This window comes from Melospiza melodia, chromosome 19, assembly GCF_035770615.1.
Source record: "Melospiza melodia melodia isolate bMelMel2 chromosome 19, bMelMel2.pri, whole genome shotgun sequence".
NCBI classification, from domain to species: domain Eukaryota; kingdom Metazoa; phylum Chordata; class Aves; order Passeriformes; family Passerellidae; genus Melospiza; species Melospiza melodia.
In genome coordinates, this window is record NC_086212.1 from 10,050,061 (window position 1) to 10,069,048 (window position 18,988).

The 18,988-nt window shown below is 47.0% G+C and overlaps 1 protein-coding gene across 10 annotated transcripts in view; it reads left to right on the forward strand.

Moving 5' to 3' along the window:
- Positions 1–18,988, forward strand: part of KCNQ2 (potassium voltage-gated channel subfamily Q member 2) — a 65,061-nt gene that overhangs the window by 34,341 nt on the left and 11,732 nt on the right. For 5 of the 10 annotated variants that reach the window (XM_063172476.1, XM_063172483.1, XM_063172477.1 and 2 more), the window contains 4 exons: positions 3,601–3,669; positions 5,496–5,525; positions 10,945–10,998; positions 18,079–18,302. In XM_063172476.1, the coding sequence (XP_063028546.1) occupies positions 3,601–3,669; positions 5,496–5,525; positions 10,945–10,998; positions 18,079–18,302 (377 nt within the window). The remainder of the gene's footprint in view (positions 1–3,600; positions 3,670–5,495; positions 5,526–10,944; positions 10,999–18,078; positions 18,303–18,988) is intronic. The other 5 variants (XM_063172481.1, XM_063172485.1, XM_063172482.1 and 2 more) reach the window with 2 other exon arrangements.

Genomic DNA, 18,988 nt, shown 5'->3' on the forward strand with positions numbered 1-18,988 from the left:
CTATTGGTACACACAAGTGTTGGGAAACTGCCAAAATGATGATGTCAGGAAGGAGAAGGGGAGCGTGCTTGATAAGCTTGCTTTGTTAAGGATGATTTCTTGATGGTCTTTCCAACCTTCCCCGATCCATGCAACGCTTAACAAGAAAACATCCCCATTCATCTTCCATTGCCCTCTGCCCTCACTCCCCTGTGTTCCCTCTCTCAGCCCTCTTCTCCCATCCTTCATTCTGTCATTTATCTGGCTCTGAGCTGCAGGAGTTGTGCCCACCTGGTGATGCTGGCTTTGAGTTTGCTGGTGTGGTGGCACCACAGGGCACATGAGTGGTAGCACAGAATAAAACCTCCAGAGCAGCTGTGCCTGCTTTTAAGGGTAAAACCTGGAGAAGAGAAAGATCTGGAATGCTAAACTGATATGATCATTCATTTCTTCGAGTAATCCAATCTGATTTTTTGGTGAAAGAATGCTTCATCTCAGTAGGACTTTTCCATTTCAGTTTTTAGTTCCAAGACCCACCTAGAGCTAAGCAGTTATTAGCCACAGTTATTCAATCTGGGACTTAACCTTTTGGGATCAATCCAAATGCAAAGTCCTGGATATGGCTGTGTAAGATTTATGATAAATAATATTATCTCAGGTTCTGCAGAAAGGAGTAGATTTGCAAATCACAGGAGTATTTTATATGAGATGGGTATCTGAAGGTGTAGTCAAGTTAATATTTTAAGATGGGGAATAAATGACTTTCATTTCAAGACTGCAGGACAAGCTCTGTTCTTAGAGCAGTTTAAATCCTCCCTAGATGCTGTAATGCCACTAGAGCTGATGTGATTTAGTGCCTGATTTCGAAACCCAGTTCCACTTTTCACAGATGCAAGTTTTACAGCCTTAGTAAATCACACTTACTGCTCTGTGTGCTTAATTTATAGCAAATTGCATCAATGAACTGCAAGTATAATATTAAGAATATATTTTCCTGTTGTGCTGAACAACAGCCAGTTTTGAGAATCAGACATTTTTCTACTACTGACAGAGGAATAAGAATGTGCCACTTCTATTCCATTTGTCGTAATGAAGTATTTTATAAGCTCCACAAATGTTCTCAGTCATGAAAAATAGCTTCAGTTGGAGACATAAAGTCCTGGTTAGGGCAAAAATTGGCTGCTCATAGAAACTCCAGCACTGCATGGAGGCTCATTTAGGTTCCCACCCCATTCCAGCACCATTCTCCTTGTCACCATCTCCTTAACTGTTCATCCTGGGACTGTTCCAAAAAATCATCGTGGCGTCCGCGAGCGTGTCGTGGTGTGTCCCTGTGGCTCCCACCGTGTCGTGTGCTGCTGCCCTCCTCGTGTCGTGGGGTTCTGGTGGTGTCCTGGCCCGAGGCATGGCCTCCCTCCCGTCCCCTGATGCTTGAACAGTTCTCTGTGCTCCCAGGAACAGCGGATCCTCCTTTCCCTCCTGCGGACGCGGGAGCCGGCAGCTGGAGTTAGCGTGGCCTCTGTGCTGTACTGGGAGGGGTGGTGGAGGCAGCTGGGGGGACCTGCAGCAGCTCACAAGTGTTGCTGTGGTGGGTGGCATGAGCTGTGTGTGTCCCGTGGTGTGCACATTCCTCAGCCAGCTCCCCCCTAACCAAACGTGCTTCCCTCGCTAACCAGTGACGCACGGAGCGGGAGGAGAGAGAGAAAACGTGAGGAGCCCCAGCCAGAGGTTCCTCCTGCACCTGGCACCTGTGTGCCCTGTGCACCCAGCATTCCACAGCAAAGCTCAGTTCAAGAGCTGTGCAGAGTTTTGCCTTTTTTTGGTGTTTTTTTTAAGGTTCTGGAGAAATGGTGTGGTGCAGTAGCTGTTCCTCAAGCTGCTCTTGCAGTGACAGGTTAGGCTGAGCACTTAGTTGAGATTAAATTTCAGGTCAAGTGTATGTTTTCACTCATTTTTAGTAATAATTATTTCATTAAAACACTCATTGTTTCCACCTCATGTGTGCCAGGCCCATGAGCCAGCCACAGAAATGGTGAATTTCTGTGTTTGTTGTGTGTCTGTACTTCCTCATGGAAGCATCTGTGGTGGCCCAAGAGGTGGGTGCCACTGCAGACCATGGGCTGATGCAAAAGAAGTCATTCCTTTTGGAATCCTGAATCCTCCAATCTTTTGAGCTATTGAGCTCCTCAGCTGAGACTTCCACCAGTGAGAGCCTGGGATTTGCAATCCCAGCTGGAGAAAATGGGGTGATTTTCCTGTGTTCTGCTGGGCTATGGACCTCCCTGAGGAATTAATTCACCAAAGAAGAGCCGTGCACCCTTCATTAGCTGCTGAGTACACCCTGTGCTGGATTTATGCACCACCTCTGCCAACCTGGAATGCATCTCCAAACCCAGCTGAAGGGAGGTGACAGCCCAGCACTCATGCACAGCTCCACTGCATCAAGGTCAGCTTCTTCCTGATGTCTGGAATGAAGAGGATCATTAATTCAGCAGATCAGGATGTGCTTTTCTGTGGATGGAAGCGACTGAGGAGCTGAGCCAAAATTTTTCAGGCCTATTTTTATTCTTTTCTCCATACTTAGAATTGGAAAATTTTCTGATTGCCTCAATCTTGTGAACACAAAATCTCTGCTGAACCACTGTGGTTTTGAGGAAGAGTTTTGTGCCTGCAGAGAAGAGGCTTTTCCAGTTGAGCTGGATTTTTTTTTTAGTTAAAGTGTGAAACTACTGGTCTCATCATGACTGAAAAAATGTGAACATGAATATCTCTCCCTTTATTTATTAGAAGCTCATTTCTTATAATCTCCTCCCTGACACCTCCATCCTATGTTTCTCTTGGTTGAAAACGTGGCCGGGAATATCAATATGAAATATTTATGGACCAAGCAACATTTATTCCCAGGTTCTCAGGGAAGAACTCCAAAATGGATGTGGAACTAATTCCATGGCTTTTAAGCAGGATAGGCTAAAGGATGTTCTCTGGATTTTTAATTCTTACCAGGATTCCCATTGTCAGATTCTTTTTTTCTTTTTTTTAACTGATAAGGGAAGGAAGCCCTATGGTTTGTGGAAGGCAGTGACACAAGATTTTGTCTCATTTTAGGGCAAAACTGACATGGAGAGTAGGGCATTGCAGCCCACTGCTCTTTCTCCTGGTATGCTCTTCAGGTCCTTGTTTTCTTTGCTTCTCCGCCCCATGCCTTCCCACATTCCCAAGAGCAGCAGGGTTGAGTTTTCCTATTTCCCCCCAAAGCTGGAGTTTCTCTCCATTTAGCAATGCCAACCTGCCAGACTACAGCTCTGCCAAAACACCACCGGGCTGCCCAGGAACCCTGGCAGCTGCTTGGTTTTGGGGAGGTTCAAAATCCAGTGGTGCAGACAAGTTTCTCTCTCTCTCTCGCTGTCACTTTCTCTCTCTTACCCCACTGCTCTGCCTCAGGACACTGTTGGAAGTGGCACCAAACCCCTCTCCATCCTTCCCGAGCTGTCCCCCAGCTGCAGTTGGTGGCACAGAGCTGGTTCTGGTTGAAAGGATGGGGCAGCAGGGGAAGTTGCCAAGACAGGAGGTTCTGCAGTCAGCTCTGAGTGGATATTAATGCCTGTTGTTTTCTCCCTCTAGACTCATCCCTCCTCTGAACCAGCTGGAGCTCCTGAGGAACCTGAAGAGCAAGTCGGGACTGACATTCAGGTTAGCAGCAGAGTTAAGAGAGTTTGGAACGCACACACTTTGCAGTATTTTTTCTTTTTATTTTTTTCCTTTTTTCTTTTTTTTCCTTCCTGCCTTTTGCATATGGACATCCTTGAAGATGAAAGAGGTTTGACAGCTGGTCCCACATGGGTCACTCAGTGACCTCCTCCCTGCCCCTCTCCCGTGCTCTACATGAATTCCTTCAGCCTAACTTGGCTCTGGAGCAATGTCACAGTGCTTGACTGACAACTCAAAGCCATATTCTCAAAGGGGCTGATGGAGGTAGTGATCCCAGTCTTCCTCTGACCTTTCTGCTCCTCACCACACTCAGAGGACCCTCAGGCCCATGACGTGTTAATTCATTCTCTGTTCCCCCCAGTGACAGCAGGCAAGGGTGCAGCAGTGGGACATTTTTGCTAAATTGGCTGTGGAAGGGTTTACATGAACCCCCCAGAAGGGCAGGAGTCCTGCACCTTCACCCTCTGCTTGGGAGGGGAAATTCCTGGGGTTTTTGAGCACTCCAGGCTGCCCTGTTGGTGAATGGGGAGTGTGCAGACCCTGGGAGGGATGGAGAGGTGCCAGTGGGCATCGGGGCCAGCTGGGGGGGTGTGGGATGGAGCCTGCCCTCCACAAAGAATCCACCCCTGGGTCAGCCTGAGCAGGTTAAATGTGAGTATTTGAGCTAGTGACTGAGGCTGGGCTTCCAGGCTTTTCTGAGCAAGAAGCAGAGGTGGGGGGAAGGAGATTTTTGTTAGTGTCTCCAGGCTGCTGCCTTTAGCTGAGGGAGAGGGGTCGGGCTCTGTGCAGGTCTCAGTGGTCACTGCTGAGCAGCAGCAGGGCCAGGGCTGGTGCAGCATCACACTCAGAGGACACCTGTGTTAGGAGAGGCAGAGCTGTATCTGCTGAGAAAACACTGTCTGCTCCCTCTCTGGGGGGCTGCAGGGGCAGGACTGGTCGGGCCCCCACCAAACACCATTCCCCAGTGTAGGGGTTGTGAATCAGAGCAGCTTTTCCTCATTGCTGGAGGGAAATACCACCATAATGCCTGCTCAGTGGAGGTGAGGGGTGTTTTTCAGTGTGGCCTTAGCATGGCTTGCAGTGTCCTGGCTGCTCTTTTGTAGGCATTCAGCTCACTTTGTCCTCAATGATTTCTCAGGGCAATCCAGTTTCGGATCTCAATACGAAACTGCAAACACGGACTGTGGTGTCCCACTCCCTCCATGCTGCCTTTGCCAACTGCTTTGGTAAAGTAGCTGCCAAAGAGTCTGGAGGCACAAACCCCACCTGAGGTGTCAGGATGCCAGGGAAGGGGTCCATGCTCCTTCCCACACATGTCCAATTCCAGCACCTGGTGTGAATCCGTGCATTCAGAGATCTGACATGAGCTCTGTCCCCATGGCCAGGGAGGAAAAGTGAATGCACCGAGGTCATGGGAGCCATTCAAACCCTTCCCCCTGTGCAAAACATGAGTGCAGTGCATTTCCAAAGGAAGGGGGCCGCTCTCTGAGCCCACAGAAGTCCTCCTGTGCTCACACAAATCACACAGCCCTCAGGTGTCTCAGTGGTGCGTAGGCACAAGGATGGGTTGGGATGAAATCTTCAACCCTGTGCGTTGTATGTGTCTTCTCTGAGGTTGTGTGAGTCTCCAGTGATCTTCTGTCCGGGCCAGAAACTCCAGGAATTAAGTGCTCCTTTCCCTTTCTTCTGTCCACAACTTCCACTTAGTTGTACTGTTGGTATTGTCGTTTCGTTATGTTTTAACAGTGAAGCAGCAACATCTTTTGCCACCTGACACCATGCTAATGTACTATTGCTTCTGTTTAAAGGAAAGAGCAGCAGCCTGAACCATCGCCAAGGTCTGTATCACTGCCAACACGCCATCCCCATGCATTCCCTGTAGATTTCTGTGTGTGTGAGTGTGTGTACCATGTCGTGGCACCATCGAGGGAAGCATTCCTAGGTATTACCGTGCTTTTCCTGTGCTGTGCAGTCCGATGTTATCTACGTGTATGCTGGACCTTAAATCATGTCTTCCCTCCAGTCTGCCTCAGGCTGGAGCAGGGTAGCAAGGCTGGGGGGGAATGGAGAGTGGTGGCAGCACAGGCAGAGCTGGCAGACACTCACGGGGGTGACAGCAGGGCTTTGGTTTACGCTTCTTTATTTTATTTTGGTGCTGGGGTTATAGCTGAGTAACTCGGTGTAACACAGGCTCAACGTGTGCCCAGGGCAGGTGAGGCTTTGCCTGTGTCTCTGTCACCCGTGCTGGGCAGGGGTGACGGGGGGGACACGAAGCCATCGCCGCGTCACCGCCTTGGCAACTCCTGCTGAGCTCCTCTCGCTGCAGGGCACGGCCTGGACCTGCTGCTCTCCGTGGGACACAGGAGGGCTCTGTGGCACGGCACAGGGTGGCATGGCAGAGACACCCTTGGTCCTCCCCGCTGCTGGGGAGGAGGCACATTCCCTGCTCCATCTTCCCTCCACGCCTCCAGCCCACGGTGCAGAGCGAGCTCTGGGTCGTGGCGAGCACCTTCCAAGGGCGGCTGCAAATCTCACTTGTGGTAGAGCTTTTCTCCGTTCACAACTCCCCAGGGAAAGCAGCAGGGCTGGTGTTTGGGATACTTTTAGGACACTCTTCATCCACTTAGAAGTATTTAATTCTGGGATTTTTTTTCATCCTGTATTTTCCAGTTCTTTTAAAGAATAGTTCTGGAACTGAATCTCTTTTTTTTTTTTTTTTTTTCGGCTGATGAGACACAAACTGATGATCAGTGGAGATCATCTGCTTGGCTTTCTGATCTTCCATCTCATTCCTCAAAACACAGCTTACTGCCTGAATTTTGTAAACAATGAATACCTTTTTCAGAAGTACAGCTAGAGCCTGGCATTCTGCAGATGTACCCCTCTGCCATGCCTCTTAGCTTATAAGAGGCCAGAAGCTAATTTTTCCTTGGCATAAAAGCCAACCAAAGATATCTGGGTAGATATACTGCTGACTAAAGGGTGGAAAATTTTATCTTTCCTTCCTTCCTTCACCCTCTCCCCACCCCCTTTTTTTTCCCCCCGTCATTCATTTGAGCTTTTCTTTGCAAGCAGAACCTTTGTAGCACTCCATCTATTTTCCTGCCAAATAACCCAAATCTCCAAGATCATGTTTCAACTATCCAGATTTTTTTTTTTTTTTTTTTTTTGTTAAGTGCAGCTTGAGTGAAGGCAGCCTCCATCCAGCATTATTAAAGCAGGGAGCATTACTTGGGAACAGCTCTCTGGGACCAGACCAAGGCTGAAATCTTGGCCACCTGCCTGTGGCATCAGGAGGGTCAGAATTTAATCCCACAGTCTGGCTGCTCTGCTGCCCTGCCTCAGCCAGTAGTAAACTTTGGATGCATCAAAGGGTAAATCCACATTTCTTACAGTGCAGTGAGACAAAATCCCTATTCTGCTCCATAGCCAAGGAAATCTGAGGTCTGACAGTCCCTTTCCTGAGCCAGCATCCCTGCAATCTAATCAAAGTAAACAATCTTATTTCTGAGTCACTAGCCTTATTTCTAGTTTTTGAATTTTGGTCCCATCTTTCAGGGTTCATATTTATTTACTTGACACCTGAAGCTGAGTACAATATTTCTTCGTAGAGGTTGCAGGTTTTTCCCTGATCATTTTCTACTTTCTCAACCTTATGTCACAGAAAGAAGTAAAAATAGTCCTTCCCTGTGCTTTTTCAGAGTAGTTTTTACTATTTATAGGTCCTTCATCAGTGCCATTTCCAAGTGCTGTTTCCTGCTCCTGTGGTGCATCTGTCTCTTGTGACACTGAAGGGTTTTGTTGCAAAACCCCAGCCCAAGGAGGGCTGGAGCTGAGGGTCTGCAGCTGCTCTGCAGAGCTTTAAAGTTTATTCCATATCCTTCAGTTCTGCTGCCATGGCAGCACCAAAGCTCCTTCCTTCTGATTTGTTAGGGCAATACCAATTCTACCTGTCCCCACTGTCCTTTTCCTTCCATCGGATAATACTGCAGCCTTCAGGAAAGATTTTTCTGTTCAAGGGGGCCCAAATTGCCTATTTTCCCCCAATAAAATTTTCTGGGTCTTTTACATTCACATCCCAAATCTTCCACCCACTCGAATTTCCAGCAGCCTCTCGGTGATGCTCAGTGTGTCATCCTGCCCTTAGAAAAGAGAACTCATCCTGTTTCTCTGCCCACCTGACAGTTAATCACCCACTTGCTGCTGATGCTTCACTCAGGAAGCTCCTGGGGTTGAATTGTCTCTCTTAGCAGACCCCAGCTCTACACTTTTACTGCTTCAGCTTGGGAAAGGATTTTCCCCTGTGCGTTTCCATTGCTGTAAGGAAACAGTCTTACACCTGGAGGGAGCTGGATCTTCCTCCTGTTTGAGTGATTTGTAGGGAGTGGCTGATTTCCTACATCCTTCTTTCCGTAACTGATGCACCCAAAACCCCTGCAGCAAATGGAACAGAAAGAGCTTTTTCACTGTTTTTTCACCTTATTATATTTCAATTTAGAGAAGGGATGCTGGCATGGCACATGGGGTTATGCTGTGCAGGATAAACATTGTCTTGCAAGGTCAGGGAGCATCCCAAGCATTCTGCCAGAGCAGAGGGGTGGCTGTTGGGGTCCTGCCCTCTGCCCCCAGTGCTGCTGTGGCCGTGCTGATTTCTGCCCACACAGCACTGGCAGAGCTGCTGGGAGTACAGGAGGAGGTGATGGGGTCAGTGTGGCAGAGGCTCGGGGTCACCTGCAATTTCTCTTGGGTGGATTTTGATTTAGTCTTGGCACAAAATGGGACAGCTGATCTGAGAGACAGGTTATGTCCTTTCTCTGTGGTTTCTGCTTTGTTTTCCCACCATGAGCTTGTCTGCATCCCCATCCGAGTGCTGGGAACGCTCTGTGCTGCCTCGCTTGGGGAGCTCACCTCCCCCAGAGGTGGAACCTGGGCTGTGATGAGCAGAAGAGATGCTGGCCTTTTCCTACATGCCATGTACCCCTTTCCCCCTTTTTATTTTCCTCCCTTAAAAAAACAAAAGCTTTCAGAGCCTCCTGTTGCCCATCACTTTGGGTGTTGTGTCCACCCTGCCCCAGCCAAGCACTGCCCCCTGCCCCTCCCCAGGCTGGCTGTGCTGCCCATCCCACCTCTGAGACCCCACCACTGCCCAGGGTCCAAACACAAATCCACTGTCCCTCCTATCCCCAGGGAAGGGGGCCTGCTCTGTACAAGGGCTTTTCTCACCCCTCCTGCTGCAGAGAGCCAGCGGATCAGAGTGGTAATGGGGGGTGATTATTCTTCTGTTAATCAGGCTGAAAATTAGCTGTGGCATCTCATTTCTATTTGTTTTGCTTTGATTGTAATGTCAAAAAGACAGACACATGGTTCACCAGGGCTATGGAGGCTTCTGTATGAAATGTGGGCTTCAGATGCTCTTTAACAGATGGTTTGAGAAACATCTGAAGGCATCCACGACCACATTTCTTCCTCTTGCATTTTCCAAAATACAATTGGGTGAGAAGCTTAAAATTAATGAACCAAATGATCATAATAACACATTCATATCAGAGAAAAAGAAACAGAAGGATTCCAGGGAAGTGGGAAGCTAAAACTCAGATTACTTTGTCCAGCATGAGTTCAGTGCTGTAGGTGATGAGAGGAACCTCTTTGGAAGGTTGTTCTCAGCTGTGGCTTGTCCTTGACCCCAGTGAGCTCAGCAGGACCTTGGCTGTGTTCTGGGTGAATGCTGGGCTGGGTCCTTGTACCGTGTGTGTTTATCTGTGTGTATATCTCTCTCTCAGTGTGTGTATATGTCTGTCTGAGATACACACTACCCCAAGATCTCTCTTCAGGGGTGTGATTATGGCTTCTGTACGCACTGGAGGATGCCTTTGGTTGACTCAGTGGGCCCCTGCTCATCCAGCCAAGGATGTCCAAGGTGTCCCAAACCTCTACTGCCCATGGAAACCAGGGTCAATCATGGGAACCCCATGGGTCACATGAGCCTGGGCTGGTGTTTGGCCTTCTAACCAATTTATCTGGTGTCAGAGACTCATGCTGGGACTGACAGTAATCTGGAAATAATCAGTTGCCTTTAGGGGAGCGGATTATTTGCACGGAAGGAACTGCATCTTTCTGGAGGGACTGCAGAGGAGACTGAGAGGACAGAAACCCATGTGTCTCCCTGAGGCTCTGCATGCTCAATGTCCCACTCCCACGCCAGCTCCAGGACAGCCCTGGTAGCACCACCAGCCCCTGGGGCTACCTGGGGATGCAGGATCCCATTGTGGACACCTGAGGAGTCCCCAGGATGCCGAGGGTGGCGTCAGCTGAGCTTGCATGGGATGCTGTGCCCGTCAGCTCCTCTGATTACCCACCTCCATGTAAAATACGACTGGGATTTGATGCCCTTCAGCCTTTGCAGTCTGGCCCTGAATTCAGCAAGAGCTGCCTGCTGGTGGTTGGTGGCCTGGTGGGGTGATGGGGCCACGTCATTCCCCTTCCACAGGTAGAGGGCTGCTCCATGGCGTGGAGGACCCTGGTCCTGGTGGGGATCTCCTGGCAGGGCAGCGCCTGAGCAGCCATTTGGGATGGAGCTGTGGTGGTGCCTCCTCAAAGTCAGCAACTCCCCAGAAGTGGTAGGCCCTGTCTGAAAATCATTACAAAAACCAAATGTGTGAACACAGGTGTTCAACTCCCTTCCCATAAGGGACTGCACCACACCGTTTTTTATCTATTTTTGTTTTTTTCAATGCCAGGCTTAATGTAATGGTATTTTCCATATCAAATAATTCACAGAATAACTAGCTCTTTTTGTGAGTGGGTTTATTGTTGGGGAAAAAAAAAAGAAGAAATTTGAGATTTTTGGATATTATTTGACAAAACATGTTAAAGTTTTGGCTTTCCATAGTTTACACAATTTGAAAAATCTTACTTTTAAAAAATATCTTTAGAGGAAGAACAGAGTATTTTTTTGTTTCTGATACAAAGATGAAGAATCTTTCTGTAGTTAATTTTAGATAAACTAACACCACCAACTCAATGAGCAGAATGCCTCATGTCTAATAATTAAAATTACTGACCACAGTGAAACAAATTTCAGAAACCCTCATGATTTTTGATTTACTTATTTTTTCCTCACTGAACACTCAAACAGAACAATCCTGTCATGAACCCGGCCCTCAAAACACCTGTCTTTTAAACCCAGAGTCCATAATCAAAAGTTTCCTGTCTGGCATTTGCTTCCAGGTCTAATTTTTACTCTCCCCTCATTTCCAGTAAAAGCAAACCGTGCAGAGAGTCACTATGCGGATGCTGCTCAGGAAACTCTAGGTACCACGGGAAATGCGTCGCACGAAACTAATCAAAAGCTGCACGGCTCATTCTCCCTCTACCCTGCTACCACCCGTTCTGATCACTTCTCTGCTTAATAGAGGTACTAGATGAGTAAAAAAAAGGTGGAAGAGCCTCCCCGCTGCCCGCCCCGAAATTAGAGCCTTGCCTGTTGTGCAGAGCGCACAAAGCGAACGGATGAGGATGGGGAATTTGGGCTGGGCCAGCCAAGCCAGTGTCTGCTCAGCAAGGGAGGAGGCCAGGAAATGAAGTTAAACAAATCATGGAAAATTTTCAAAAAAAGCCAAAATGAAAAATTTTAATTTTTTTTTTTAAAGATCCCTTCCTCCCTATCACCCCATCCCTCCTCAAGGTCCAGGGAATCCTTGCAAATTGACTTACACTGTACAGCAATGTCCAGTTAGTAGCCTGAGAAATACCAGCTTCCTGCCTCTGCTCAGTCACCATTCCTTTGGCTCTCTGACCGTGACAAATTGACCTTTCCTAGCCTGGTGGCCTTTGGAAGCCACAGCTTGCCTATCTAGCACCTCTACTACGCAGCTAGAGAAGGACTAATCTCAGCCTGTCCCGCCAGACGTAGGGGACAGGGCTCCCCTGAGCGTTGACATTGGCCTTGTGAATGGTTCTGTTTCTAGACCCCCAGGGGGACAGACAGCTTTAGCTCAGGGCTTTCTACGAGCAGGGTTTGCATCTTTTTCATCCAGCTGACAACCGCTAGGTGTTTTCAGGGGCTTCCCAACCAGCATCCCTTAGTGCACCCACGGCCATATACACAGACACATAGATCTTCTCTTACTTGTGCGTAAATACTTTCCACACCTGCACTAGAAGAGTCTCTGCCCCCACCCCTGCTCCTCAGCAGCAAACATGCACCTTCTTGATCTCCCTGTGCCCAGAGTTTGCATGCTGTGAATGCTGGCAGGGGACCCCCAGCTCCTTGCCCCACAGCCAGGCAGGTGGACAGCCCAGGAGTGGCAGGGCACTGAGTGATGCCGCATGTTTGTGAACTCGGATTTTTGCATGCTCTTTTTTTGGAGTCCGTTTTAATTCTCAAAATCACCAGTCTCTGTATCCCTCAGAAAGCCAACAAACTACAGCTTTGAAAGTTGTAAAACTGCAGCTCTAACAGTATATGTATCTCTGATTTTCTTCATTAATTGTTTCAACCTGTATCTTTTCTTTTCTTGCTATTTTTTGACCTGCTGGCTCTTTTTATTCTCTGTCAGTCTAGAGGGTAGGACTCATGGCTGAGGTTTGCGTGTACCAGGTGCTCAGAAGTAGAGTGGTAAATCCCATCTCTGAATGGGTAACAAAGAGGGATGGGTCATGATCTAGGGTTCATAAAAAGTAGTTTCTCTATGGCAGGAAATCCCTTACATCTGGATAAATAGCCTGAACCTCTGAGTCAGCCTCCTGCTACATATTTGGTGGTGCTATGGTCTTCCTTGAAGGTTAGCCTTGAAAAGTGGGGGTAAATATTGGGTGATCATCAGTTGCACAGGCAGCATTTCAAGACAAATGGCAAAGATTTGGTCAACAGTCTAGCTGGAAAAAATGAACCTGACTTCTGTGGTGTTCCCATTTGCCAGGTGAGGTTGTTTTATGTGTGGAGGTGTAGTGTGGAGCAGGGAGTTCTCCCCAGAGAAAGCCTCCTCTCAGTTGCTTAACACTGAGGTTGTTTTTTGGCAGAGATGAAAATGAGCAGTGCTATTCATAATCTGTCCTCTCATCTGTTCGTGTCTAGTTCTGTTTTCTGGAAAATCAGCCACTCTGATCTCAATGTCTTCCTTGCATGTCTTCCTAGGCATGGATTTTTGATTGCTAGAGCCAGTGTGATTTTTTTTCTGTTTTCTACTGAATTCCTTCCCACTGTGGTCCTCATTTCATCTCCCATGTCTTGAGTTCTGCAAGGGAAAGGGAGGATGAAACAAAGTGTTACCTCAATATCTTCTTAATCTGTTGGAGAGTCTGAAAAGAAGGATGACAGACTGTGGTTCTTCCAGTCAAAAAGGAGCCTTGGACTTTGGAATAGCTACAAGGGCATCTTTGTTACCTGCATCCATCCTGAATGTAGTGTTATACACCCTGTGCTTTAGTAGAACTGTGGGTTAATTTTTAAGGGATGTAAAAATAATTCAGATGTCTTGTTTCTGTGGACCCTTGGGTGTCTGCCACCAATCCCCACTGCACAAACTCTTGGGGCAGATGCCAGCACTTTGATGCAGCTCAGGCTGAGTGCTAAAAGCCTTCATCTAGGATGCACATAACGAAATAACAGCCCACGATGAGGCAATCATGGAAAACTCAATGTAGGTAAATTAATAGGAAACTCCTTAGAAGCTGTGGTTTCTTAATGTACTAAACCAATGATCTTTAGTCAATAAATGCAATAACACATTCATTTTTAGACGGTAATGTAACTACACCAAGCCAGATTATCACCTCTATCATATTCTGCTTTGTAAGAGACTTTCCCAGCACACTCAGAGAGGAGGGCACCTCACAGTGGGAAGAGCACGCAGAGCAGTGAAGGAAAGGTGTTTGCAGAGCCCTGACTGGCCTGTGGCTCTCTGGGTGGGGCAGGTTCCTTAAAGGCTGCTTTGGGAATGATCAGCCAGCTCAGAGTGCAGCCTGACTGCTTTGCTTTCCTCCCAAAATGCAGCACCGCCGAGCTGGCAAACAGCAAAGGGCTGGGAGAAGATGCAGGATGGGGCTGCTGTGGTGTCTGACAGCACTCAACACCAGTCTGGGAGAAGAGGGCTGGGAATTAGGAAGAGATGGGTGATTATAAAAGAATGCTGCAGGACAGCCAAGGTTAGAGATGTGCTCCACTGTCCCTTCACTCATCCCTGTGCTTTCCTGTGCTCCTGTGGTGGCTGCAGGGATGCTGCAACTCCAATCCTCACCATCACAGCAGCAGTGGCTCCCATCCAAGTCTAGCACTGTGGTTGTGGATGAGGAAAAGGAGAGGGATTACTCACCATGACAGGATCACTGGCTGATGTTTTGTTTCCCTTATACCCAGGTTTCTCTGCTTTTAGAAACTGCGTTCTCTAGGCTGAATTCACCTTTTAGCAATGTTTTTTTCTGGAATCACTGGAGTCAAACCAGGCTTGAGCCGGGCCCTCTCTTGGTTTTTGTTTTAGTCATGGTAAATTTTGTATACACAATTTTATTTTCCTTTCCTTCATGTCTCCAGTAATTGTTGTCTGCCTCTTACTCACAGCAGCAAGCAGACTGGAGCCCTGTGATAGTCACAAAGGCCATCATTCACTCCTGGCACTCCTGCCTGGTTTTAATCAGTTGTTCTCATATGCCACAAGCTCAACACAAACTCTTGATTTAAAAAATCCCCTCATTTACCAACAGGAGACAGTCTTTTTCTCCTGGCCACGGCTTCTCAGAAGAATGAGCACAGATACTGGTTGAGTTTGGGTGCAGAGATGGATCTGGGTCTGTGCTAGTCCGACTCATTCTGGCTAGCTGAGAAGAAAATGAAGTAGTGGCTCAGACATAGTTTAAAATCAATGGCAAGACCTTACAACTGATACTTTTTATTGATCTAGAATTACTTCTAATGTAATGAGTCCACATTTTTTTAAAGTGCTGATTTAGTACTATAGGGAACTGGAATAAACCCCAAACCAGAGCATTTCAAACAGGAGCTTAAACCCCTGGCATCCTAAGGAGGCTGATGGCAGCTCATTTTGAAGGTCAGTACTTGTGCCTTCCTCTGCTGAGTGCTGGGACTTAACCAAAATGCAAAGCCCACGAAAGCAGTGAACATCATCCAGTTTCTCCAGCATGGACTCTCATTTTTTGACTGGCAACAGAGAAAAATCAACTCATTTTCTATCCTTTGTTAAATTGAAGTCAAAGCCTGAATATTTATAGACCTTCCTCACAGTCAGCCTGGAAAGGTAATTTTTTGATATCAAATCTGATTTCACAGATGCCACTTGGAGTGGACCTAGAATTAAATCACAATCTGATTTAAACCTGTGATTTAAACCTGATAGGCTGTTGTGGCTTCCCCTAACCTGTGCCTCTGGTTGCACAGCCACAGATCCCTTTCCCTTCCTCCCCCTGGCACGAGCAGAGCTCCTGCCCCTGTGCCACTGTGAGTGTCCGTCTGTCCCTGCTGTCCCCACCTTCGTGTTGCCAACACCTCCCACCCAGCCGAGGCTCATTACCAGCCTGGAGTGACATCCCAACACCACCTCTCTGGGGCACTCTGCATCCCTGTCCCTCTGCATGACTTTCTGGTTGAGTGAGAACATGATCTTGGGTTAGCTGACAACATATATCCCTATGTATGTCTGTATTTCTTTGGGATTTTTTTTCCTACCAGCCCCTGCAGACCCCAACAGCATCCTCCTCTGCAGGGATTGTACTTGCATGTGATTCCAGGTGTCATTTCCAATGAGGAATTGCATGACAGAAGGAAAGATTCTCTAAGTTGTTCATGGTGTCTCGTGTCATCTATGTTAAAACAAAGAAGTTACATCAAGTGTTGGGTTTTCTTCCTTAGTGAGTACTTGGGAACAAAACCCACCCAGATCCTAATTGTTCATCAGATTTCTATGAGATTTTTTAATGTGTTGCTCCTCATGCTGTCAGGATTAAAACTCTTTGCTTTTATCCCTCACCAAGTTCAACCCTTTATTTTTTGCTTTTTGTGATTCCTGCAAACATTTGTAGCACATTTGTTGTGGGAATGGAAAAGAGGCTCCAAGAAAAAGGCGCTGCCATACTCAGTGAAAGGCAACTGGTTTTGTGCTGGGATTGGTGATGGGAGAAACTCAGCAGAGGATAGGGCACAAAAGATCACTTTGATTCCTGAATATTGCTGTGTTGCTAAAGCATTTTTATAAAACTTACTTTTTAAAAAGGTAATTCAAAGTAATAATACTACTGAAACACAGTGGATTCAAAAATATTATTCTTTAAAATCAATAAAATAAAGAAAGAAGATCCAGTTGGCCTATTTAGAATCAAATGATGAAATTTCAATTTGGTTTCTAATCCAAGAAACTCAGAGTGAGAATTTCCTTTAAACCTTTGGCACATTATGTGCAATGGCTTTGGTGGCAGTAGTAATGAAGGCTTACATCCAGAAAGGTGTTTAGGCACGTGCTTGTTCCTAGCTTCCTGTGTGGATTTGTACATCTCACCTGGATTTCAGCTCTGTTGATCCCATGGCCTTCAGACAGACCCTGCAGATGGGCACCACACTGGAAATTCAATCCCCAGCACTTACCTAAATTAAAATTCATCTTTAATTAGAATAATTCCACCTTTTTAATTCGGTCATGAGCAAATTTTATTTTCTCTCCAACCCATCTTTCAATGTGAAATTGCTGCTGAGCTTGTGGCCGCAGCCAACCCTTCCCTGCAGCCCAGGGGATGCCCTCCCCACACAACTCCGCAAAATGCTGCCTAAGCACCTTTCTCTTCTCCCTGTAAATGTTTGTTGTCTCGCAATGTAAAGTGACTTTTTGTAAAAATAGCACCTTCTTAGTCGACAAATCTGCTCCCTGAGTGTCCTCGAGTCACATCTTCTTCCTTGGCTGGCCAGAGCTGGTGTCTGCTCCTGTCAGCAGGGAACAGCCGGCGGCTGGGAAAAGGGAGCCGCGCTTTGCTTTGCTTCAAAACCAGCAGCCAAGTTCTCACTGAAGAACCTCGCGTGCCAGTTTTGAAGGCAAAGAAGGGGCCGTGGGGCTCTGACTTTTAAGTTGGTGTTGCTGAAAGACGCACCAAAAAAAAAAAAAAAAAAAAAAAAAAAAAAGCAGGTCTTTGGTTGGTGATGTGGAAATTGAAATTTCTGAAATGTTCTTCCCGCAAATTGCGGCAGAGAGTTGGCAGCAGAACGATAAGTGGCTGCTGCAATGGTACAGAATGCTGGGAATTCAATCCCTGTCTTCACTCAGTTTTGATATGCCTATATATAAAATATTGGCTATTCGTGCAGCTATCTTGCACTGGTTGTCCAACCTCTAATCAGTGGAGTTTAATCATTGATTGCTTTTAAGAAAATATGAAATGATCCAAAAGTATTTGCAGTCTGCTTTCTTCAGTGCTGTCTCTATAAAGTTTGTGGTTTCATAAAGATTCACAAAATCTCTTTGTTCTTAAATTTTTGAGTAAAAATTCAACATCTCCATTTGGGTGAAAGGCTTTAAATGCAAATTTCAGAATTTGGAAACTAAGTAGAGCTGGGTGGTCACTATTTCCCAGTGAGATCTCTGTTTCTGGAGAGACCTCCTTTTCCAACCATAATTGCAAAGACTCATGTAGGAAAAAAGGCATGAAAGTGCCATATTCTGGAGTTTTAAAATTTTGCTTTCCATATTTACGACAGCCATAGCAGACCTCGAAGGAGATGGCAGATAGCTTTTAGATGGGATTTTTGTAGGATGCAAAGGAGTGGCACAGTGTTTGTATTTATATTTCAACATGTTACTGGATAAAGAAGAATTCTTTGGAATATATAAAGGGGTCAGATCATGTTTTAAGAGGGAGGAAATACAGGAGCTGAAGAAAGGGAAGGGACAGATCTGAGCACCAGAAGTGAAGTTTGCACAAAAGTTTTAAGGTGGTGGTTTGGGGTTTTTTTACTTGGTATTTTCTTATTAGCCATAGTGTTTTGGAAGGCAGTTGTGAAAGAAAAGCTTCCTAACTGGTGATCGGAGCCGATCAGTGATTTAAGGAATCATAACCTCATTGTTAATGTCATTCTGTCCCGCCAGCCCTGGCATCCCATGAGGGGCTGCTGTTTAAGTCCTCATTATTTTCTCTCTCTTACGAACCATTCCCATTTCACTCATGATGACGGAAACATTTCTACAATGCTTTCTTTAAAACAAAAATAAAAATAAAAAATACATATTGGAGAAAAAAAAAAAAAAAAAAGAAAAGCCAACAGCAAAGCTACATGTCACTGCTGCTTGGAAGTGCTCTTGGTTTCTAATGGCTGGTGGGGAAGGACTGCGTGGTTTCCAGAATGACTCCTCCTGCTGTCTCCTTTTTGTCTTTGTTTCAACGTGTTTCTCTGAACAGTCAGAAGGTCAGTTTGAAAGATCGTGTCTTCTCCAGTCCCCGCGGTGCTGGCACCAAAGGGAAAGGCTCTCCACAGGCTCAGGGCATCAGGAGGTCCCCCAGTGCTGACCAGAGCATCGAGGACAGCCCGAGCAAAGTGCCCAAGAGCTGGAGCTTCGGAGACCGCAGCCGAGCCCGGCAAGCGTTCCGCATCAAGGGAGCGGCGTCGCGGCAGAACTCGGAAGGTGAGGGCTTGGGATGCCATGCTGGACCCTAAATCCCCAGCTGGCCCCAACATCCTGTCCCTCCCCACCTAAGAAGGGCAGAGCTGCCAGCCAAGGTGTTCTCCTCCTTCTCCTTCTTCTCCTTCTCCTTCTCCTTCTCCTTCTCCTTCTCCTTCTCCTTCTCCTTCTCCTTCTCCTTCTCCTTCTCCTTCTCCTTCTCCTTCTCCTTCTCCTTCTCCTTCTCCTTCTCCTTCTCCTTCTCCTTCTCCTTCTCCTTCTCCTTCTCCTCCCAGTCTTTTAGCTTGGAGTAGGCTGAGCAACCTGATCAAGTTGAAGATGTCCCTGCCCATTGCAGGGGATTGGGCTAGAGGGCCTTTAAAATGTCCCTTCCAACCCAAACTTGTCAATAATGATTACAAGAGGCAAGGAAACCCCTTCTAATACCCATGATAATCTTTGTATTTCTGTATATAAGGATGGGGAAAGAAGGAAGAGTCAGGTATTGGGACAAGAGGAAATGACCTCAAGGTGCACTAGGGAGGATTAGGTTGGATATCAGGAAAAATTTCTTGACTAAGAGGGTGGTCAAGCCCTGGAATAGGCTGCACAGGGCAGTGGTGGAGTCACCTTTTGGAGGGATTTAAAACACATCTAGATGTGGCACCTGGGGACATGGTTTTGTGGCTGGGCTTGGCTGTGCTGGGGGA